At 44.1% G+C, this 21,941-nt stretch overlaps 1 protein-coding gene across 2 annotated transcripts in view; it reads right to left on the minus strand.

Annotated features, from left to right (window-relative positions):
• The window catches only part of LOC124616656 (epidermal retinol dehydrogenase 2-like), a 350,044-nt gene that overhangs the window by 138,839 nt on the left and 189,264 nt on the right, over window positions 1-21,941 (minus strand). Inside the window, exon 1 of one of the 2 annotated variants that reach the window (XM_047144994.1) lies at window positions 10,314-10,459. The exons of the other annotated variant lie outside the window; for it this stretch is intronic. Coding sequence (XP_047000950.1) covers window positions 10,314-10,318 — 5 coding nt within the window. The 5' untranslated portion in view covers window positions 10,319-10,459. Of the gene's footprint in view, window positions 1-10,313; window positions 10,460-21,941 lie in introns of those variants that run through there. 2 annotated transcript variants of the gene reach the window in all.

Raw genomic sequence — 21,941 nt, forward strand, 5'->3', positions numbered from 1 at the left:
TCTGTTTGGGAGCGGAACAGGGAGAGAAGATGATAATTGTAGTACGAGGTACCCTCCGCCACGCACCGTATGGTGCATTGCAGAGTATGTATGTAGATGTAGATGTACCAATCGTATAACAGTACACATGAAATACAACAAAAAGTAGAAGAAAAATAGAAATGTTGCATTAAAGTAGCAAACAAATGTTATATGCTAACGTCCAGTCTTCTTATCGAACCAGGGCATGATGGTGTACCCACGAAAATCGTTTGGTTCATCCTGTTAGGCTCAATTTACACTCTTCGACAATGAGGTCTAGTTCGGTGCTGCACAATCACAGTTTGCACTGGACTGCTTACATCACCCCATTTGCTCAGGCGATATACACACTTTCCGTGTCCTGTTCGGATGTGATTTATGTTTTTTCACTCACGCGACTGGACTCCTAAGTCTTTGCGTCTCCATGTGAGTAAACCTTAGTATTTGTGCTATGGATATAACGGCGGAGAAAGGAGCTACAAAATGCAGTCGATAAAAACCTTATACTGACGAAGATGTAGATGCATTACGCCAATTGAAGATGGGCGAAATCCAGAAACATGTCCTGGCATAAATAAAGCTATACAAAAAGTGGCTGATAGCTATATTTCCTCAAGTCATCTACATTGTTCTTCAGAAGCCAAATGCACTCAGAAGAAACGCCTATCTAGTAGTTAGCAACAATACCTTTCATCCGGATGGCGGTGGAGACCCGTCGAGGCATGGACTCCGCAAATTAAAGGAAGCGTTGGAGAAACATCTTTATCCATGACTGCTCAATCGCCGTTCACAATTCATTCATACTGGTCGGGGCTGAAGGCAAGAAGCGTTAGAGGGCCAAGTCACGTCGACGGGTCCCAGTTTGAGTGCAACGTCATTTATGACAGAAACCCGTTGGAAGCCAGAAGCCCCCTCATTCAGCTCATTATCCCTCAAAACAACTCTGACAGTTGGGAAGCTTTAGGATAGTGCAACCTCGTGCCGAAAGTATAGGTTACCTCCAAGTGCGGAATGCTACTGACAAGCAAACAGGTGTGTATCATGGGCAGTATATCACTGTACCGTTCGCTTATGAGACACCATGGAAACTTAACAAGGGGTCCTTTGCTCTGTGTAGCACTACCCCTGTATGATAATATTTCCACCCCATGTGTGAACGGTGTTCGCTGGTCGCGGTGGCCGTGCGGTTCTAGGCGCTTCAGTCCGGAACCGCGGGACTGCTACGGTCGCAGGTTCGAATCCTGCCTCGGGCATGGATGTATGTGATGTCCTTAGGTTAGTTAGGTTTAAGCAGTTCTACGTTCTAGGGACTGATGACCTGAGATGTTAAGTCCCATAGTGCTCAGAGCCATTTGAACCATTTTTTTTGAACGGTGTGCTGTTGACAACTGAATACATCGCTTTATGTAGTACTACAAGCACCGTCACAATAATTCTCTAGAAGTCAGTGCAAGCGACTTTTCTCCCTTCCTCGAGCGTCAGATGACATTCCAGCGATACTAACCTCTCGTATGACGTACGGTGAGCTCGGGCACGTTGATAGGGCGGTGGCCTCTATATCTCAAAGTGAAAACATGGTCTAGGATGGTATGTCTGGCCACCTGTTGTTATCCGGCTTTTAAATGGAGAGTGATTCTGTACACGGCGACCCGTCCATCCTACATAACAATCTACGACAGTCGGCTGCGACAGACTGGGGAAACTTTCTCGTGGTAGTGGTAATCTTTAACCAAACTTTAGGTAAAAGAACTAAATTAAGCTATTACATTCTCTGTTTCTCAACACTCCCCTACAGGAAAGTTGATTAGCAAAACTAATTTTAAGTCCGACAGTGATAAGAAATGTGACAATATAAAATGAATGAAAGACGCAACTGAGTTTTCTGGAGAGAAACTAGCGAATGAAACTTTGAGGCACAAGGAAACAGTCACTCTGTAGATGCGAATGCGAATGGTCGTAGGGAACTACCAACGGAGACCTTTCCCAACAATCGCACTTTCCCTTCGGGGCTACAGGTTTTTATTACTCTGTGACATTAGGTGACATTTCTTACGTCAGATCTAAGCTCTCCCAGTTGGGTAATAGTTCCTCAGCAGGTATCACATATACTTTATGATACAAAACCAACAGAAATGTAAACGGCCGGTAAGTTCAAGTATTCTGCGGTAATAGTGGATCAGCTTTCACAAAAATGTATAGAAAACTTTCTTGCTAGAAAAGCCAGGTGACGCTTCAGTAGAGTCAGCCGTCTGTAAACACATACAGTTGGAAGTACACGATACTAGAAGCAAAAATGTCTCACTAAACATAACCCTTAGAGTGCCGGTGGCTTCTGCCTGAAACAACCAACCTCATTTTTTTTCAGGTACCATTTCCTTTAGCATGAAATCACCAACGTCTATTGGTACACTGAGGTACTTCTAAGAACGTAGTGCACATAGCAGCAGTCGCAGCGCTCAAAACAACACAGTCGACGAAGATATCGTGCTACGTGATGTTAGGGAAGGACATGCGTTTTTTTAAAATTTTTTTTTATTTTTTTTATAATAGCTATACTGAGGAGATCATTGACATTGAAAGTAAGTATGTCTAAAGATACTGTAGCTTAAATCTGAGTTTGTCCTACTGCTTTTGTGAGTACTTTCGAAATTAAACCACTGGGGCAGCATGTAGTTTTGATACAAACTACTAAATTTTAAGCAAATTTTTGCTTCTAACTTAGATATATAATTCTTTAAGGCATTATGAATTCATGGAAGTTTCGAAATGTGGGACTGTGTCTAGGAAAAATGCGAATTTGCTTCCAAATATACCACACGAAATGATTTGAAAACTGTTCCAAAGAGCAGCCACCAACTTAAAACAGTTGACTGTTTACTTTTTGCCGATTTCTTCTTGTATTCGTTGCTTACTATGATGATAAAGGTTATTTTTGCCAAAAACTGTTATATTTGTTTTCATATTGAAAGAGAAGTTTTAATCGTACTACAAAATACCGTACATTCATCTAGGGCTTCTCTCGCTGTCTGTCGCTAAAAGTTTCTGCTATGGTAACCGACGGTCTTCATAAATGTAGTCAGTGAGCTTCTCAATTATGGTCTGATGAATTGAGTGTCTGGGTAAATTATTACAGTTTTTATCAGTAACATTATTAACTTAGAGAATATTAGGTAACACCGTTACGTTCGTATAGACACAGAACAAAATCTCTGTCGAAGACTGAAGGAGGTAGGATTCGGTTGTGGCTTTGGTGAAGAGCATGAATTATATACGAAATCCGTGTAAAGGGGCCTCCGCTGTCCTATTGCAAGAGCTGAAGTGTCCCACTACTGCACCGTATGAGTCGGTAATTTTGTGGGAGGTTACACCATCTGTAATGTTCATTACACAGTCAGAGTAATCCGAAGTCTGCGTCTTGTCTAGCTTTAACATTTTTAAAAAATAACACCGAGACAGCCCACATGAGCCACTTTTTGTCATCATCCACTTTTTTGATGCGTTTGTACATTAAGTAGGTGTATCAAGTGGACTGGAAGACGGCGGTAGGAAGCAACAAGTGCCAGATAAACAGTCTGCATGCGGTCCTGACGACGACGTACCCTAAAACGCTGCTAAGCTGCTTTCGTGTTAGCTGAATCATAAATCAACAATATATCCAACACATTGACAAATATTATCACTCGTTTTCATTAAAACGCAATCGTTGAAAGATTTTGCCACGTTGAAAAACTGAGTTGAATTGCCTACCTTCTGCAACAACTAAGTGTTCAGGCTTGAAAGTAAGTGATGCACTCTCCACACGCAAATACCTGAGCCTCACTGTAAGTGGATCAGACTGAACATACCCAGTGAAGTTCACTGCAACACACAAAAATGACTGTAAAGAATGAAGTAATTTATGTAGATACGATAAATACGTATTTTTCATTTGAAGCCGTTCTAGATTGCACGAGTAAGGACGTCAGCTAACAAAGTTAAGGAAGTCAGAGGTTGAAGTGTTCATCATCAATAAAATGGCCTTCCTTCACTATTACTCGACAGTAGCTGAGCATGAGTAGGAAGTGAAATCAGACGGCGCGAGTTTATGACATCCAAACGGATTAAATACGCGTTGTGATGGATTACATACTGCTTCGCAGTTGTACACGATGCACTCAATAACCACAGTAATGTTAACCAGTGTCGTTAGTGATGGCTTCCATTTGCGGCAGCTATTTCCCCTCAAGATGACGCCATCCTGTTCCCACACTATTGTTGTCTGTTGCCGACAAACACTAGGTTATTCGCTGCAGGCTACATTTCCGCGAGCGTGTGATCTTTCTGGTCCCACGTAGGAGCGTACAATTAGTTATCCCCTGCGTCCGGCCCCGGAAATTTACACGACGGTGACTCTCTCTCTGGAACAGCGTTGCACACGAAGTATTACGGCAGTATGGAGCCACCAAACGTCAGTCGAAACTCTCAGCTGCTCGTCTACGCGTTTGTCAAGCTAGCCAGCAAGGGCGAGATCAATTTATTGTAGCAATACAAACTCTCGCCACTTGACATCTTCGCAGCGTGTGGCCCTTTTTTTCCATCAATGTTTTGGCCACTGGACTGGTTGAGCTGTCGCTACGTCTCATTAGGCTGCATATCAAACAGTATATATTATTATTATTAGTGTTTTGCCCTTAAAGAGCGCAGTTAGATTAAACTACATGGCCAGTTCCTTTTGCTGCCTCCCTTTCTGCCCAAACTTCCCTCATTCGCTCGCTGTGTTTCTGTTTCCGGTCCTCTGTCCATGCTTCTTGTCTGCTTTGTGTCTTCGGCTTCATCTTGGTTGCCTTTTAGGTTGCCCATATTTCTTTCATCTTCCGGCTGTGATCTTGATTGCGTTCTTCGGTCCATTTTACGCCTGGTCGTTTGTCACAGTGTATCTCATGTAGTTTACTTTTCTTAATGATGTTTCTGAATTTTATTCTGTCGTTTATTGTGTCTGCTGTTATGTTGAGTTGGTTCAGGTCGTTTTTTACCTCTGCCACCCATTTGTTGTTTCTAGTGGTTACCCAGTCAAAGATCTGTTTGGTCAGTCTGTGCGATGGCATTCTTTATAGGTGTCCATAGAATCGTAGTCTGCGTTTTCTAATCTTTTCTGTGATTCACTCCGTACGTTTGTATAGTTCCTCTGTAGGTTTCTTGATCCATATTCCATTGTTGTTATTTGCGCCAAATATTTTCCTAAGTATTTTCCGTTCTACTTTTTCTAGTTGTCTGATACGAGTATGCCCTAGGATTAGTGTGGTCTCTGCTGCGTGTAGTGTCTCGGGGAGCGCCACCGTCTCGTAGTGGCGTAATTTGACTTTTTGTGAGATAGACTTCTTGTTGTAATGATTCCATACTGCTTTGTTTCCCTTGTCCAGTTTAGTTTTTCTTTCTTCGTTCGAGTCTCTGTTATGTCCACTCATTTGTAGTGTTTCACCGAGGTATTTGAAGTTTCCCGTTTTGTAAATCGTGCCGTAGTTTGTGTTTGCTGACACTTTAATTACAATTTGACGCAACATGACTATGTGACTTAGTGCTGTAAAAAGGATATACATCTAGTAATGTTAAAAAATCTGATGACGACAGCGTATATATTTTTCCTCAGTCGCCTGACGTTATGTGCATAGGGTACTTCTTTGCTTATGGACAAACTTTAAGGGGTTGTTATAAGTACAAAATATGAAAAGATACGAGATCTTTTAACGTTACTAGATGTATATCCTTTTTACAACACTAAGTCACATAGTCATGTTGCGCCAAATTGTAATTAAAGTGTCAGACAACATCAACATGTCAAAAATAAAATACCACACAATTAGAACATATAACATATTGTGCTAATGTCGCTGTATACACTACTCACTTGAACCACAATAGCGAATTAGGCAGTGTTTTTGAAATTATTCGACAGGAAAAAACTAGTTAAATGTCCTGTAATGGTAAGCTGCAAGGAATTTAGTGATCGTCTGCTAAAAACGAGAGACTGACTGACAAAGAATAAAGGTAAGCCGTATCAGGGAAATGGACTAAGATAAAGTACTTTTTTCAGACGCCTGACGTTATGTACATAGGGTACTTCTTTGTTGATGGGCAAACTTTCAGGGATTATTGTAAGTACAAAATATGAAAAGATATGGGATGTCTGTCGAAAAACACCCCAGCCAAAATCAGCAAACGAAAGTCACTACAGACTGCCGTCGGGAGGCAACTTTCAAGGAACTAGTTGGAGGGTCGGCAATCCAGAAAGTTGAGGTGACCAGTGGTTGAAGGTGTGAATCGAAAGCAGTGATCTCTATACAACCTGGATGTTGAACTTCAGCTATCTGATCGTGCCAGCCATAGATGCTCATATTTCGTTTCTTGCCAAACTACAACATGGCTGCTAGGTACTGTCACTAGAATACGAAAAGAAAATACTTATCACTTCCGCTCCCTCATCAGCCTATTACATCGTATGTTGACATAAAGTTCAAAACAAGAAATCAGTCTGCAATTCTTTGTCACATGCAGAACAATGGAAATTTGTTTGCCAAACTACAATATGGCGGACGATGCAAAGCACGTGTATTCGCAGACACGCTGCAGTTCTATACTCAGGTTGTATAGAGATCACTGACCGAAAGGTATTCCGACAAGTGTTTTTAATACATGTACTCGAATACCTGCGTATTGTCAAACAAGGCCGACTGTTTTGCCTCTCAGAGCACAATTTTGTTCACGTCCAAGACAGAGAAAGGAGGAGGTATAAACTGTGTTCTCTCCGACAAGTGAAGTGTACATCATTGACTGCCAACTTGCTTCAAGAATACAAAAACTGGCAGACGTCTTTTATCTACTAACGGAGTGTTGCTTAGCGCTAACTGAGCAACTCTTTTCTTTCGTTTCTTGTGATATTCACCTTGTGTGACCATGGATTTGTCCCCTGCCGATGCTATCGGTGACTTTAATGACGGCTTAGATGTGTCAGTCTGATATTACTGTGTTTTAAGTTTCATCAAGGCACTGTCGTCCAACAACCATCATATACATCTCTAACGTAACACCTTTACCTCCAAGAAGTCCATCTCGTTACGGCGTAAAGTCAACCGCCGGCACGCCAGTCGGAAACGAGAGAGATGGGAAGACTGAGAAGAAGTCAGCCAATCGCACGGTGACCAGACCTCCCTCAAGAACGACAACACGGCGGAAGCGGCCCCTATGTGAAGAGGACATAATCGCTGCGACCGACTGGTGACGGCCCAGTTCAATAGCAGCTTCAAGATCAGTGACTTCGATAGCAGCGTCAACGCTACATCACTTCACTTGTACTCTCTATGTAGCACTGACTTGGGACTGTCTACACTGAAGATTGAATTATTTCGCCTGTGGCCCTTTGCTTGCGACACATCTATGTAATTGCCAAAATTAAGTACTGTAATTTTCTTATTGTAATAAAACTCATTAATACGACTATTTGATTGTTTGTCTAGCGAACCTAGTTTGCAGGCTTCCTAGACAGTACACATACATAGCTATTTTATTTTAGCTCTTGCATCACCTTCTCTGTGTACATTCTTTCATCTGCTCTACAGGTCGCCAAAAATCTTCTGGCACACTATTCTCAGTTTCCTACAGTTATTATGAGAATGTTAAAAGACAAGGATGGATACACAATCAACGAATCAGTACGAGGTCTATGACGTTGAGCTCACGAAGTGAACAGCTGGTTTTCGAGGCTTGCCAACTACAAAATTGATTAGCTTTTCACTCATGTACAACAATAAATCACTCACTGTTAAACCTTCATCTGCAGAGAAAAACTATAGGATTACGTCAAAAATGGATGGGCTTGTATGCGTCGAGAGAATTGTCACTGCACATTATCATTTTACTACTGGAAAGGAATTGCAAACACCACGTCATCGCTACACTAAAGAGCCAAAGAAACTGGTAGAATTCCTAATATCGCGTAGGGCCCCCGCGAGCCCCACAGCACGACGTGGCATGGACTCGACTAATGTCTGAAGTAGTGCGGGAGGGAACTGACACCCTGAATCCTGCAGGGCTGTCCGTAAATCCGTAAGAGTACGAGGGAGTGGAGATCTCTTCTGATATCCCAGATATGCTCAATAATGTTGATTTCTGGGGAGTTTGGTGGCCAGCGGAAGTGTTTAAACGCAGAATAGTGTTTCTGGAGCCACCCTATAGCAATTCTGGATGTGTGGGGTGTCGCATTGTCCTGATGTAATTCTCCAAATCCGTCGGAATGCACAGTAGACATGTATGTATGCAGGTGATCAGACAGGGCGCTTATGTAAGTGTTACCTGTCAGAGTCGTATCTAGACGTACAAGGGGTCCCATATCACTCCAACATCACACGCCCCACACTATTACAGAGCCTCCACCAGCTTGAACAGCCCTCTGCTAACATGCAGGATCCATGGGTTCATGAGGTTGTCTCTATACCCGTACACGTCCATCCGCTAGATACAATTAGAAACGAGACTTGTCCGACCAGGCAGCATGTTTCCTGTCATCGCCAGTCATCAGGCGAGGCGTAACGCTTTGTGTTGTGCAGTCATCAAGGGTACACGAGTGGGCCTTTGGCTCCGAAAGCCCATATCGATGATATTTCGATGAATGGTTCGTACGCTAACATTTGTTGGTGTCCATCATTGAAATCAGCACCATTTTGTGGAAGGGTTGCACTTCTGCCAAGCTGAACGATTTTCAGTCGTCGTGGTTCCCGTTCCTGCACGAACTTTTTCCGGCTGCAGTGATGTCGGAAATTTAATGTTTTCCGGATTCCTGATATTCACGGTACACTCGTGAAATGGGCGTACGGGAAAATCCCCACTTTATCGCTACCTCGGAGATGCTGTGTTCCATCGCTCGTGCGCCGACTATAACACCACGTTCAAACTCACTTAAATCTTGATAACCTGCCATTATAGTGGCAGTAACCGATCTAACAACTGGGCCAAACAGTTTTCGTCTAATGTAACACCGTATTCTGCCTGTTTGCATATCTCTGTATTTGAATACGCATGCCTATACCAGTTTCTTTGGCGCTTCAGTGTATATGGAAAGTGGCACTAGGTGCGTCTACGAAGAGAGGTAAAGTTGACTAGGAAAGATCGCAAAAGATACAATGAATTAATTTATTAGCAGGGTAGCCGGCCGGTGTGGCCGTGCGGTTCTAGGCGCTTCAGTCTGGAACCGCGTGACCGCTACGGTCGCAGGTTCGAATCCTGCCTCGAGCATGGATGTGTGTGATGTCCTTAGGTTAGTTAGGTTTAAGTAGTTCTAAGTTCTAGGGGACTGATGACTTCAGAAGTTAAGTCCCATAGTGCTCAGAGCCATATTAGAATGGTATATAAAACAAACACATACGCGCGCGCACACACACACACACACACACACACACACACACACACACACCCACACACACACACACGGGAGAGAGAGAGAGAGAGAGAGAGAGAGAGAGAGAGAGAGAGAGAGAGAGAACTAGGAGTAACGCGTTTGGACATTGCAGGAATCAGTATATGGGAGTGCAATGTCTCTGTCATCTACCTCGTCTGTTCTGATCTTGGTGAATGATATTCCCAATTGCATAAATTCAGTCAGTAACTCGCCCGTTGCATCCCAGAACATAGTTGCCTCCAAGACCTCTTTAAACTTCGGCTCTGGTGAATCTGACTGGCACAATTTCATAAACAGACTATCACTACTGACCGATGTATGGCTCTGAGCACTACGGGACTTAACATATGAGGTCATCAGTCTCCTAGAGCTTAGAACTACTTAAAACTAGATAACCTAAGGACATCACACACATCCATGCCCGAGTCAGGATTCGAACCTGCGACCGTAGCGGTCGCGCGATTCCAGACTAAAGCACGTAGAACCCCTCGGCCACACCAGCCGGCTGACCGATGTAAAAAAACGCATTTTTACACTAGTCATCGTTCTGCATTGAGAAACTGAAGCCCTCACTCAATCCAGACGATGCGAGTGTTTACCGTCTGAATCATTTTAATTCGCTGTAAAAAAGAGTAGCAGAACGAAAATGTTCGGCTAACCGCACACACTTGCGCTTCCATACTTTTACAAGAGCTCAGGCCGATTACTGCAGTTAATAGTTTCTTTTAGCCCGTCTATTCTAACCTCAGACGCATCTCGCTATATTCACTGTTTTTGTAATGTGTAGCTGGTTTTTGGCAGCAGACGGTTGTGTATCAAGCATGCGCGCGACTGGGACGGCGAGTGCGGGCGCTGTGTTACTCACGTCATGTCTGGTGGCGGCTGTCACTGGAGAGTAGAACAGTCAGCACGCGTGTTTTGTGTGTAGCAGGGTGTGCTGCGACGGCGATGTGTGCGCCCTGGCTCCCGCGACGCGACGTACTGCCGTGCGGCGTCCCAGCTCGGAGCAGATAACACCGACCGACTCTTACTGCGCACGCGCGCCAGTCCTCAGCGACCCACAACACACCCCGATGCGGGATCAATGATACCTCCCCGCCAACGAGATCTCCCCCGCCGGGTACTTCCCATCTTCCGCAATGCCAGACACTGAATAGGAGATGCTCCGAGGTCAGTCCTTCTCCTCGGATTACGACAATGTAGCTCCCACGTATTGCGAACTTACTGTGATATCTCACGTATTCCACAGAGAATACCACAGGGTTCCTTTCCACTCCCTAATTAGAGGTGTGGTTTTTAAGTAAGTACCGTTTTGAAATTAAAAAGACGACGTGCTAAGATATCTCAAAAAACTTATTTTTACACGAAAGCCTGTACCTTAATCTACTTTTCTACATAATTTCCGTCAATATTGAGGCACTTGTCATAACGTTTTGCCAGGTTTTGAATACCCTCCTCATAGAAGTCTGCCGCCTGACTTGTTAACCACTGCATCACCACTGTTTTGACTTAGTCTTCGTCTTGAAGACGCTGACCGCCCAGGCGTTTCTTCAAGTGCAAGTTGGGTGCAAGATCGGGGCTGTACGGAGGATGATCTAGAGTTTCCAGTCGAAAGATGTGATGAGATCTTTGGTCTGATTCGCCACATGCGGACGGGCATTGTCTTGCAGCAAAACGATGCCCTTGCTCAACTTCCACGGACTGTTGCTTTGATTCTGGTGTGACGTAGGTCACCCATGTTTCATCGCCCGTAACAATTTGGCTTAAGAAATCATCACCGTCGGTACCGGTCAAGGAAAGTCAATGCACTGTCTAAACGTTTGGTTTTGTGCACATCCGTCAACATTTTCGGTACCCAACGTGCGCACAATTTTCGGCAATTCACGTGCTCGGTCACAATGCCATACAAAACACTACGAGAAACATTAGGAAAGTCATCCCGCAAGGAGGAAATCGTAAAGCGTGTGTTTTCTCTCACCTTATTGTCCGCTTCCTGCACCAAACTTTCATTAACGACCGAAGGACGCCCACTCCGTTGTTCATCATGCACATTTGTGCGGCCATCTTTAAATGATCTCACCCACTTTCTTACCATTCCATCACTCATAATGTTTTCCCCTTAAACCGCACAGATCTCACGATGAATATCGGTCGCTTCTAGGCCTTTAGCACTAAGAAATGATATAATAGCCGGTACTTCACCGTCGGCGGGACTCACGATTATCGGAGGCATCTTAAACAGTACACAACGTAAACAAGGAAGAATCAGACTATAATGGCGCGAGTGCGTAGATTAAGGTACAGGCTTTCATGTAAAGATAAAATTATTGAGATATCTTAGCACGTCTTTTTTAAATTTCAAAGCGGTACTTACTTAAAAAAAACGCCTCGTACAACACGTCTCAAGCAGAAAATACCAAATTAAGACCTTAAATCTTGTATGAATACAGTGAATCACATTTTCATTTGACAGATTTAAAAATTACCAAATGCGTGTATGCTGCACCGAAACAGACTAACACATCGCCCCAGTGTGCTTTTTTGACGAATGTGTGTGACTCCAAACATTTGCCTGACAGAACATAGCATATTATGTTAGAAGGTGAACTCCAAATAAAAAAGGGCCTTTTGATCAGTCCCTAAGAAACACAACAGAACCCCCCAGTGTTCTACGGATGTGTAAGTTTTTTTGTTAGATGACTTGTGGAGCCACTTGAAAATGCTAGGAGAATCATTAATGAGCTCCCTGCAGAAGGACTGGAACGCGAGTGTGATGAATAAGGAAGGAACGACGTAACTTCAGCAACAGGAAGACTACCTCCACTGGCTTACGCAATATATCCCATTTGGATATTGCCGGTAGCAGCATGGTACCCCTTCCTGAATTAATAATGAACATTCTGTCGCTGTTCTTCCGTTTAATGTTGCCTCGAAGAACGCAAGCCAAGTCCTCTTTTTCATCTTCACTAGTGCGAAACATCTCTTCTACTGAGCAAGTACTCATAGGGCTTAAGGTATCCATTTTAGGGCCTATGTTTACTAGACATTTTTGTTGTTTTTGTGGTAAGGAACCTGACGCTAAAGCTTCTACATCTACATCTACATCTACATTTATTCTCCGCAAGCCACCCAACGGTGTGTGGCGGAGGGTACTTTACGTGCCACTGTCATTACCTCCCTTTCCTGTTCCAGTCGCGTGTAGTTCGCGGGAAGAACGACTGTCTGAAAGCCTCCGTGCGCGCTCTAATCTCTCTAATTTTACATTCGTGATCTCCTCGGGAGGTATAAGTAGGGGGAAGCAATATATTCGATACCTCATCCAGAAACGCACCCTCTCGAAACCTGGCGAGCAAGCTACACCGCGATGCACAGCGCCTCTCTTGCAGAGTCTGCCACTGGAGTTTATTAAACATCTCCGTAACGCTATCACGGTTACCAAATAACCCTGTGACGAAACGCGCCGCTCTTCTTTGGATCTTCTCTATCTCCTCCGTCAAACCGATCTGGTACGGATCCCACACTGATGAGCAATACTCAAGTATAGGTCGAACGAGTGTTTTGTAAGCCACCTCCTTTGTTGATGGACTACATTTTCTAAGCACTCTCCCAATGAATCTCAACCTGGCACCCGCCTTACCAACAATTAATTTTATATGATCATTCGACTTCAAATCGTTCCGCACGCATACTCCCAGATATTTTACAGAAGTAACTGCTACCAGTGTTTGTTCCGCTATCATATAATCATACAATAAAGGAACCTTCTTTCTATGTATTCGCAATACATTACATTTGTCTATGTTAAGGGACAGTTGCCACTCCCTGCACCAAGTGCCTATCCGCTGCAGATCTTCCTGCATTTTGCTACAATTTTCTAATGCTGCAACTTCTCTGTATACTACAGCATCATCCGCGAAAAGCCGCATGGGACTTCCGACACTATCTACTAGGTCATTTATATATATTGTGAAAAGCAATGGTCCCATAACACTCCCCTGTGGCACGCCAGAGGTTACTTTAACGTCTGTAAACGTCTCTCCATTGATAACAACATGCTGTGTTCTGTTTGCTAAAAACTCTTCAATCCAGCCACACAGCTGGTCTGATATTCCGTAGGCTCTTACTTTGTTTATCAGGCGACAGTGCGGAACTGTATCGAACGCCTTCCGGAAGTCAAGAATAATAGCATCTACCTGGGAGCCTGTATCTAATATTTTCTGGGTCTCATGAACAAATAAAGCGAGTTGGGTCTCACACGATCGCTGTTTCCGGAATCCATGTTGATTCCTACATAGTAGATTCTGGGTTTCCAAAAACGACATGATACTCGAGCAAAAAACATGTTCTAAAATTCTACAACAGATCGACGTCAGAGATACAGGTCTATAGTTTTGCGCATCTGCTCGACGACCCTTCTTGAAGACTGGGACTACCTGTGCTCTTTTCCAATCATTTGGAACCCTCCGTTCCTTTAGAGACTTGCGGTACACGGCTGTTAGAAGGGGTGCAAGTTCTTTCGTGTACTCTGTGTAGAATCGAATTGGTATCCCGTCAGGTCCAGTGTCCTCTATTGAGTGATTCCAGTTGCTTTTCTATTCCTTGGACACTTATTTCGATGTCAGCCATTTTTTCGTTTGTGCGAGGATTTAGAGAAGGAACTGCAGTGCGGTCTTCCTCTGTGAAACAGCTTTGGAAAAAGGTGTTTAGTATTTCAGGTTTACGCGTGTCATCCTCTGTTTCAATGCCATCATCATCCCGGAGTGTCTGGATATGCTGTTTCGAGCCACTTACTGATTTAACGTAAGATCAGAACTTCCTAGGATTTTCTGTCAAGTCGGTACATAGAATTTTACTTTCGAATTCACTGAACGCTTCACGCATAGCCCTCCTTACGCTAACTTTGACATCGTTTAGCTTCTGTTTGTCTGAGAGGTTTTGGCTGCGTTTAAACTTGGAGTGAAGCTCTCTTTGCTTTCGCAGTAGTTTCCTAACTTTGTTGTCGTACCACGGTGGGTTTTTCCCGTCCCTCACAGTTTTACTCGGTGTTTCTTGGGACACCCTGTAGATAGAGAGCAGAATAGAAACGGATTATGAGCGAATTAGTCGTAGACTGTTAACCATTCGCAGCAGTGAAACAGGGATTCTACGAAAAACTAAATGTAGATGTGTAACAGACTTGAACCCGATCCTCCACAACACGAATGTATTGTTTTAATGTAGGTTTTTACTCCACACGATTCGGTTAAACAATAGTAACAGCAAAAACTAAAGTATCTACAGACTATAAAAAGCCGCTAGAGAGTGACCCTAGATTGTGTGAGCTGTGTCCTGTCCCTCCTATTAAGCCGTACAACTGTTGTCTATTAAGCCTTAAATCAGGGGTTATATTTTCGGTGTTACTGTTTTCACAATATAACATATTGACCCACAGTGTCTTGCGGGCATCGTTCATTCGCTTGAAATGATACAAGTGCGATGACCTGAACTATAACCTGACATTATTCAAACGAAGGTGCACTTGCTCTTCTGAAACAGGCGATTTCACATGACTTTTCTATTTAAATTGATAGAAGCGATGACAACGAAAAAGTTCTTCGATTGCATGCACCGACTGTTGTTTCTAGACAGGGATTTGAGAGAGTACGTAAACGATGTCGTACCGCGCTAAGACCATTTAACAATAAAAGCTGCGCCTTGTCAGAAGTGAGGACACGGCCCGGGTTTCCTGCAGAGACGTTTCCGCTACAGTATGGATAACATGTGCGTCACAGTGTGCGAGTGAGAAGACGTAGGACAGTTCGATTCATGTGAGCAAAACGTATAAATTGCATCCAGATTCACCCTGACATTCTGACGATATATGGACCAAATTCAATGTCGCATCCATCGGTGGTGAAATGCTGTAAGAAATTTGACCAAGACCTTACAGAATTTGGTGGTGCTGGTGAAGGAAAGCCATCGACATCGACCATAGACGATAATATCGAGGCAATCTAGAAATTGATTCGGAGCTTTCGCATAATGACTACCGCCGGCATTCTTTAACACCTGCGCATATCAATTGGCAGCGCTCACTGTCACTGTCAAATGGCTCTGAGCACTATGGGACTTAACTTCTGAGGTCATCAGTCCCCTAGAACTTAGAACTACTTAAACCTAACTAACCTAAGGACATCACAAACACCCATGCCCGAGGCAGGATTCGAACCTGCGACCGTAGCGGTCTCGCGGTTCCAGACTGTAGCGCCTAGAACCGCTCGGCCACGCCGGCCGGCCATTGTCACTGTCACCTGAGCACAAACTCTCTCTGCCCAAACAAGCCAGGAACGCCCAGCGGTGCCAACCGTCCGCCGTCTCATCCTCATCCATAGGCGTCACTGGATGCAGATATGGAGGGGCATGTGGTCAACACACCGCTCTCCCGACCTTATGTCAGTTCACGAGACCGGAGCCAAGGCGCAGGGTTTATGGCGTCTCGGGACTTCGGTGATCGTTTCCTAAACCGCATCATTACAGGCAAGAAGACGTGGGTCTGTTACTTCATACCCGTGTCTATGGAATGGACGCACACAACTTCACCTCAGCGGAAGAAACGCAAAGTTGCGCCATCACCAGGGAAGGTCGTGGTCACATTTTCCTTCCACTGTGAAAGAGTCGTGTACACAGAGTTTATGGCAAAGGTCATTTACCATTAATGCCGATACGTACTGTGCAACACTGGCACGCTGCACAACGCAATAAAGAACGAGACGTGGAGTATTAAGCAAAGGCATTGTTGTTCTCTACTGCAATGCAACATCCGACAAGTCGCGCACGACGCAAGCTTTGCGTTCATCCTTTCTATGGGCTTTTTAGAAACATTGGCCATACAGTTCATATGTGCGATTTGAATGTTTTCGGCAAACTGGAAGACGATCTGGGGGAAACTGGCTGAGGGCTTTCACACAGATGTACTCGAATAACTGCATGACCAAGGAGTGGATGTCTATCGCCGATGAATTGAAAAATTGGCATAAGGTTCCTATTGTAGTTTGCAAAAACATGGTTACGATAATGCAAAACAGCGTCATGTATCTGTGTAACTTTGATGTGAAGTGCAGCATTCAATAGAAGTTTCTTGGCATTGCATAGTGACGTGTAACTCACTTTTTGAAGTCCCTTCGCAGTAAATGCTGCGAGCAATGCACAGTAGCCTAAAACATGCGTCAAGTTAAAACTAATTAACCTAAAACCTACCTTAAATTAAAACTAATGAGTTAACTATTGTTGTTGCCGGTAACTATCGGTTTAGTTGTTTGGGAGATGCACCTCTTACGTACAGGAAGAATTCCACTCACAGCTGGTAAAATTGTTGTTTATTGCTGGCCGCGGTGGCCGAGCGGTTCTAGGCGCTTCAGTCTGGAACCGCGCGACCGCTACGGTCGCAGGTTCGAATCCTGACTGGGACATGGATGTATGTGATGTCCTTAGGTTAGTTAGGTTTAAGTAGTTCTAAGTTCTAGGGGACTGATGACGTCAGATGTTAAGTCCCGTAGTGTTCAGAGCCATTTGAATCATTTTATTGTTTATTAAAACACGACCTGTTTCGCGGCTTTGAGCCGCATCATCAGGTGAACAGTGTTAAAAGATCATAGGCACACCCATCGCTCCTAGTCAAAAGTTACTATTCAGAGAATGTCGTCAATATTATGGAGAACGAAAGGTAAGGAAGAAGTGCTCCATACATTACAATTTGTTTGCCTAGGAGCGGTGGGTATGCCTATGATCTTTTAACATTGTTCTCCTGATGATGCGGCTTAAAGCCGCGAAAACCGGTCGCGTTTTAATAAACAACAATTTTACGAGCTGCGAGCGGAATTCTTACTGCCATCATGCCCTTCAACAACCGCGGTTGCCCAGAATATAAAACTGTTTTTCCTACATAGGTGTAGTTGAGGGAACTCTCGTAATTTACATTTGTATATGTACTGGTGGATGGCGAAATGGCGCACTGTGTGAGTCCATGGGTAACGCGATACCACGTGCTGCCGACAGCAGATAAAGGTCGCACTGTCCTGTTTCCAGCCGTAGTTACACAACGGTCTAGTAAGACAGCAACACCGCCATGAACACACGCCCGGAAACGATACTCGCTTACAGAATGAGGCGCAGACCGTTGAGATTATAAAAATTACGGCTGCATGAGGTTAAGAGTGAATTCTACATCAATCAGTAATATCTGAATTGTGATCATTTTGGAAACATAGCAAGCGTGTTGAGAAGAATCACCACAGAACTTTCGTTACAGGTTTAAACAGTGACTTTTCTGGAACGGCAATTCGACTTAAGCCATTCTAGCACCTCCCACTACCGATCTCAAGCATTACCTTGCTTTTGCGCCGATCTCAATGCGTTTGGCTCGTCGACTAAAGTGCATTCCGTACGTGGAAAGCTTCCATTATCTACACTGGTTGAATAAAAGCGCAAAGAGAGCTCTTCAGAACTGTTTATGTATCTGAAGATGGTGTTTTAGAATTGTTTCTATAGCACTATGTACCTACCATCTCCGGTAATGTGTGATAGTACCAGGCCTCATGGCTTCTTTATTGAGGAACTATGTGAAACTTGTTGGATGTAACTGAATACCAATAAACCTATGTTTCTAGTTAATCTTCGTCGCTAAGCTGCCACAGTGCCTGCGGGGTTTGCTCAACAGTTCACCGATGTTTATGCTCTTTGCCTTCAATTGATCGACTGATGACCACAGAAGTTAAGACCCATAGTGCTGAGAGCCATTTGAGCCTTCAATTGATCGTGAGACACAGACACAACGATTGATGAATGATCTGATTCCGCCAGGCCTCCTTTCTTCCTTTGGTTCAATGGTGACAAAAAGCACCGATATATTCTCAGATTTAAATACGACATAACGCTTATGATATTTTGTAATGCAGAAGTTCATGGCATTCCGTTCCATGCGATATTAAATAACGAGGTCAAATGATACTGAAAACTCGTAAAATAAAAGTCAACAGTACAATTGTTCCTCGACTTCTGTTTTTAGTTGCTATACAGCCACATATGATATACTCCTATTAGATCATAAGAGAGACGCAAACAGTGAGTTCAAATCGCTCGGTCGCATCAGTTCATTATCGTTTGGTATCTCTAGTAGGCAGTTATCAGCTTATTACAGTCCCAGAAAACAACATCCTTTCCAGGATTCTGTTTTTTGACTTAATATCACCAATAAATTACGACCATTTTCAAAAAGCTGCGGAACTCTCAAGGGTCGATCAATTGAACTTTTTAAACGGAGAATTTCAAATAATTAAAAGAAGCATAGACATGACACACTGTTTTGACGACAGAAATAAGGGAGCGATTGAGAAATGGAAGAAAATCATGGAATGGTTTTCCAAGAATGAAATCCATAACATTTTTCACGTCTTATCGTACACCTTTAAGTTCCCTAATTCCATCTACGTCGCAGAAAGGGTTTCTTCACAGACGGCATTAAAATGGACTGATGTAGGAAATAAATGTACCCCGAATTTGATAAAAATTGTATTAATGACCACTTACTGCTATTAATATAACTGCATTGGTTTTTTAAATATGTAAAACCAAACAAAGCATATTCAAACTTATACATTATTCTTTAAAACGTAATAAAGACCAATAAGTGACAAAAATAATTTTTTCATTTGTCCCGAGGACAAAATGAAACTCCGTTCTTTTGTCCAAACGAATATTTGCCCCTTACAGGAAAAAAAAAAAAAAAAAAAAAAAAAAAAAAAAAAAAAAAATGGGCAGTACTTGGCAAAACTGACAAACGCAAAGTGTGATGGTTTGGGCTCCACTGCCTAAACACGCGTCACCGTCTCCTACGTCTTGAGGGTAATTTGAACAGCTATCATTGCATCAGGGAGATTTTTCATACCAAGGCACTGCCACTCTTTCAGACCGTTCCAGCCGCGAGGGATTTGCCGTGCGGTCTAGGCACTGCAGTCATGGACTGTGCGGCTGGTCCCGGCGGAGGTTCGAGTCCTCCCTCTGGCATGGGTGTGTGTGTCTTTCCTTAGGATAATTTAGGTTAAGTAGTGTGTAAGCTTAGGGACTGATGACCTTAGCAGTTAAGTCCCATAATATCTCACATACATTTGAACAGACCGTTCCACATGCCATATTTCAGCAGGACAACGCCCGGACGAATGTGGAGAGGAACGCACTAGCCTTCTACGAAGAACGACGGTTACCTCTGCTTCCCTGGCTTGTCCTTCGCCTGACGTATCAACCATCGAATATATCTAGGTTATGGTCGGTTGGCAACTTGTTCCTGCAGTCACAGCTGATGCTTTGTGGACGCGCTTACAAACCGCGTGTGCAGAGTATTCCCCTGCAGCATATTCAGGAGCTCCTACATTCCATTCCACGATGTCTAGCGGCTCTGACTGCAGGACGTTGCTGTGCTGCTCCGTACTAAAATGTAAATGTCTTGTGACTATGGCCTCTCGTCGGGTAGACCGTTCGCCAGGTGCAAGTCTTTCGATTTGACGCCACTTCGGAGACTTGCGGGTCGATGGGGATGAAATGATGATGATGATGATTAGGACAACACAACACCCAGTCCCTGGGCGGAGAAAATCTCCGACACAGCCGGGTCGAACCTGGGCCCTTAGGATTGACAACCTGTCACGCTGACCACTCAGCTACCGGGCCCGGACAACAGTCAAGTGATATTTAATAGATGCAAGTTGTTTTACATCAGCAACGCCTCCATAAGCAAACGAGATATCTTTATTGCACAGGCGACAGTACGTCTTGTACGACTTTTTTTTTACTTGTCTTAACCAGGAATAACTATTTTCCAGTTCGGATTATATTTAGTAAGACTTCCACTACTTCGAGACGAATTATCTGTGTCATTGTCACTTAAATTACTAATTTTTTCTGCAGTTTTAGGAATGACTCACAAGCGTTGACGTTCAACACTCAGCAGTTCTCTCAAATGATCGAATTTTTAAAGTAGAATGACAGTCAAGAACGGAATAAACAAATCGTTCCATTATTGTTAATACGCGGTGACATAGCATTTAAACGTGACAGAAAACGAATGAAAATGTAAACACAAAATTGTAGAAAGAAAATGAAATGTATAGTAAGCAAATAGAAGAATGTAATACAGACAGTGGCCATTAGAGACGCGCGGCGTCGGGCGAGAGGGTAGGAATCTCAATATCAGCCCACCCGGCACTATGATAGATTGTTAACCGAGCTAGCCGTATCTTCTTGCTGTACTTTTATAGATATTAGGTACTTGCCAGTTGTAGCGCGAAAGATGCCGCAGTAATAACCGAACAAGGCTGAAGTACGGGACGGAGCCTGTCACGGCGGGTAATTTAAAATTATGCCGGAAATGGAGGACGTTCCGGGAAATACGGGGCGTCTGGTACCACTAGCTTTTATGCCGCTGAACAATACAGCCTGCGAGCACCAAAAAATGGTTCAAATGGCTCTGAGCACTATGGGACTTAACATCTGAGGTTATGAGCCCCCTAGACTTAGAACTACTTACACCTAAGGACATTACACACACCCATGCCCGAGGCAGGATTCGAACCTGCGACCATAGCAGTTGCGCGGTTCCGGACTGAAGCGCCTAGAACCACTCGGCCACAGCGGCCGTGTGCGATCACCACTGCAGCGTGTACAACCCGTATGCGGCCATTACTGTAGTACAAGTTGAAGCGGGACTCGTCCGCAAACACTGCATTTTGCTGCTCCGCAAGCCAGTGTCTGCGTTCACGTCCACAGTGCAGTCTGCAGTGTTATCGGGTCCTTCAATGGAAGCCAACGCAATGGCATGCGTGTCGAAAGTTGAACCCGCAGAAGGCGGCGACATGTCCACATCCGGGCCATTGTGGATAAAGTTGTTTTGTTCGTTACGGCCAAGCGGACAAGATGGAGATCATTTCATTCTGTGGTCGCTGTGTACAGCCCTCTTTGCTCCACTGATTCCACATGCGCCTCAGTGTTTTAGCAGCGTGCCCTGTACTAGCTGCAATGTCATGGAACAACAGACCCGCCTCCCGGAGACCAGTTATTCTGGACCGTTCGAACGTATGTGCCGATTATTCCACCCTGCGGTGTCTGCGAGCCATGGTGCACTCGATTACACGTTTGCACTTCGTATGACGGCTGCGCACCGACTGAGCGTTGGATGGCACTGACCTACCCGGTCGGACAAAAGAGGGCGCTGTTGGGCTTAAGTGCACGTCACCTCTCTGCCATTTACATCACTTACTATGGTTCCGCTGTTACACACGTTCCCTTACCGTGGCGCCTTGCAGACCATTGTTTCTGAGTGCTTCACTCTTAAACAGTCGCGTAAGTGTCACATGACAATGCTGCCATGTCGTAAAAAGACTTAAGTCGGTATCCGAAAGCAGGGTCTTCAATGAAGTACAACACTAAGCGCTGAAGGCATGTTTATTGCCGACACCAACATACA

This window comes from Schistocerca americana, chromosome 1, assembly GCF_021461395.2.
Source record: "Schistocerca americana isolate TAMUIC-IGC-003095 chromosome 1, iqSchAmer2.1, whole genome shotgun sequence".
Taxonomy (NCBI): Eukaryota; Metazoa; Arthropoda; class Insecta; order Orthoptera; family Acrididae; genus Schistocerca; species Schistocerca americana.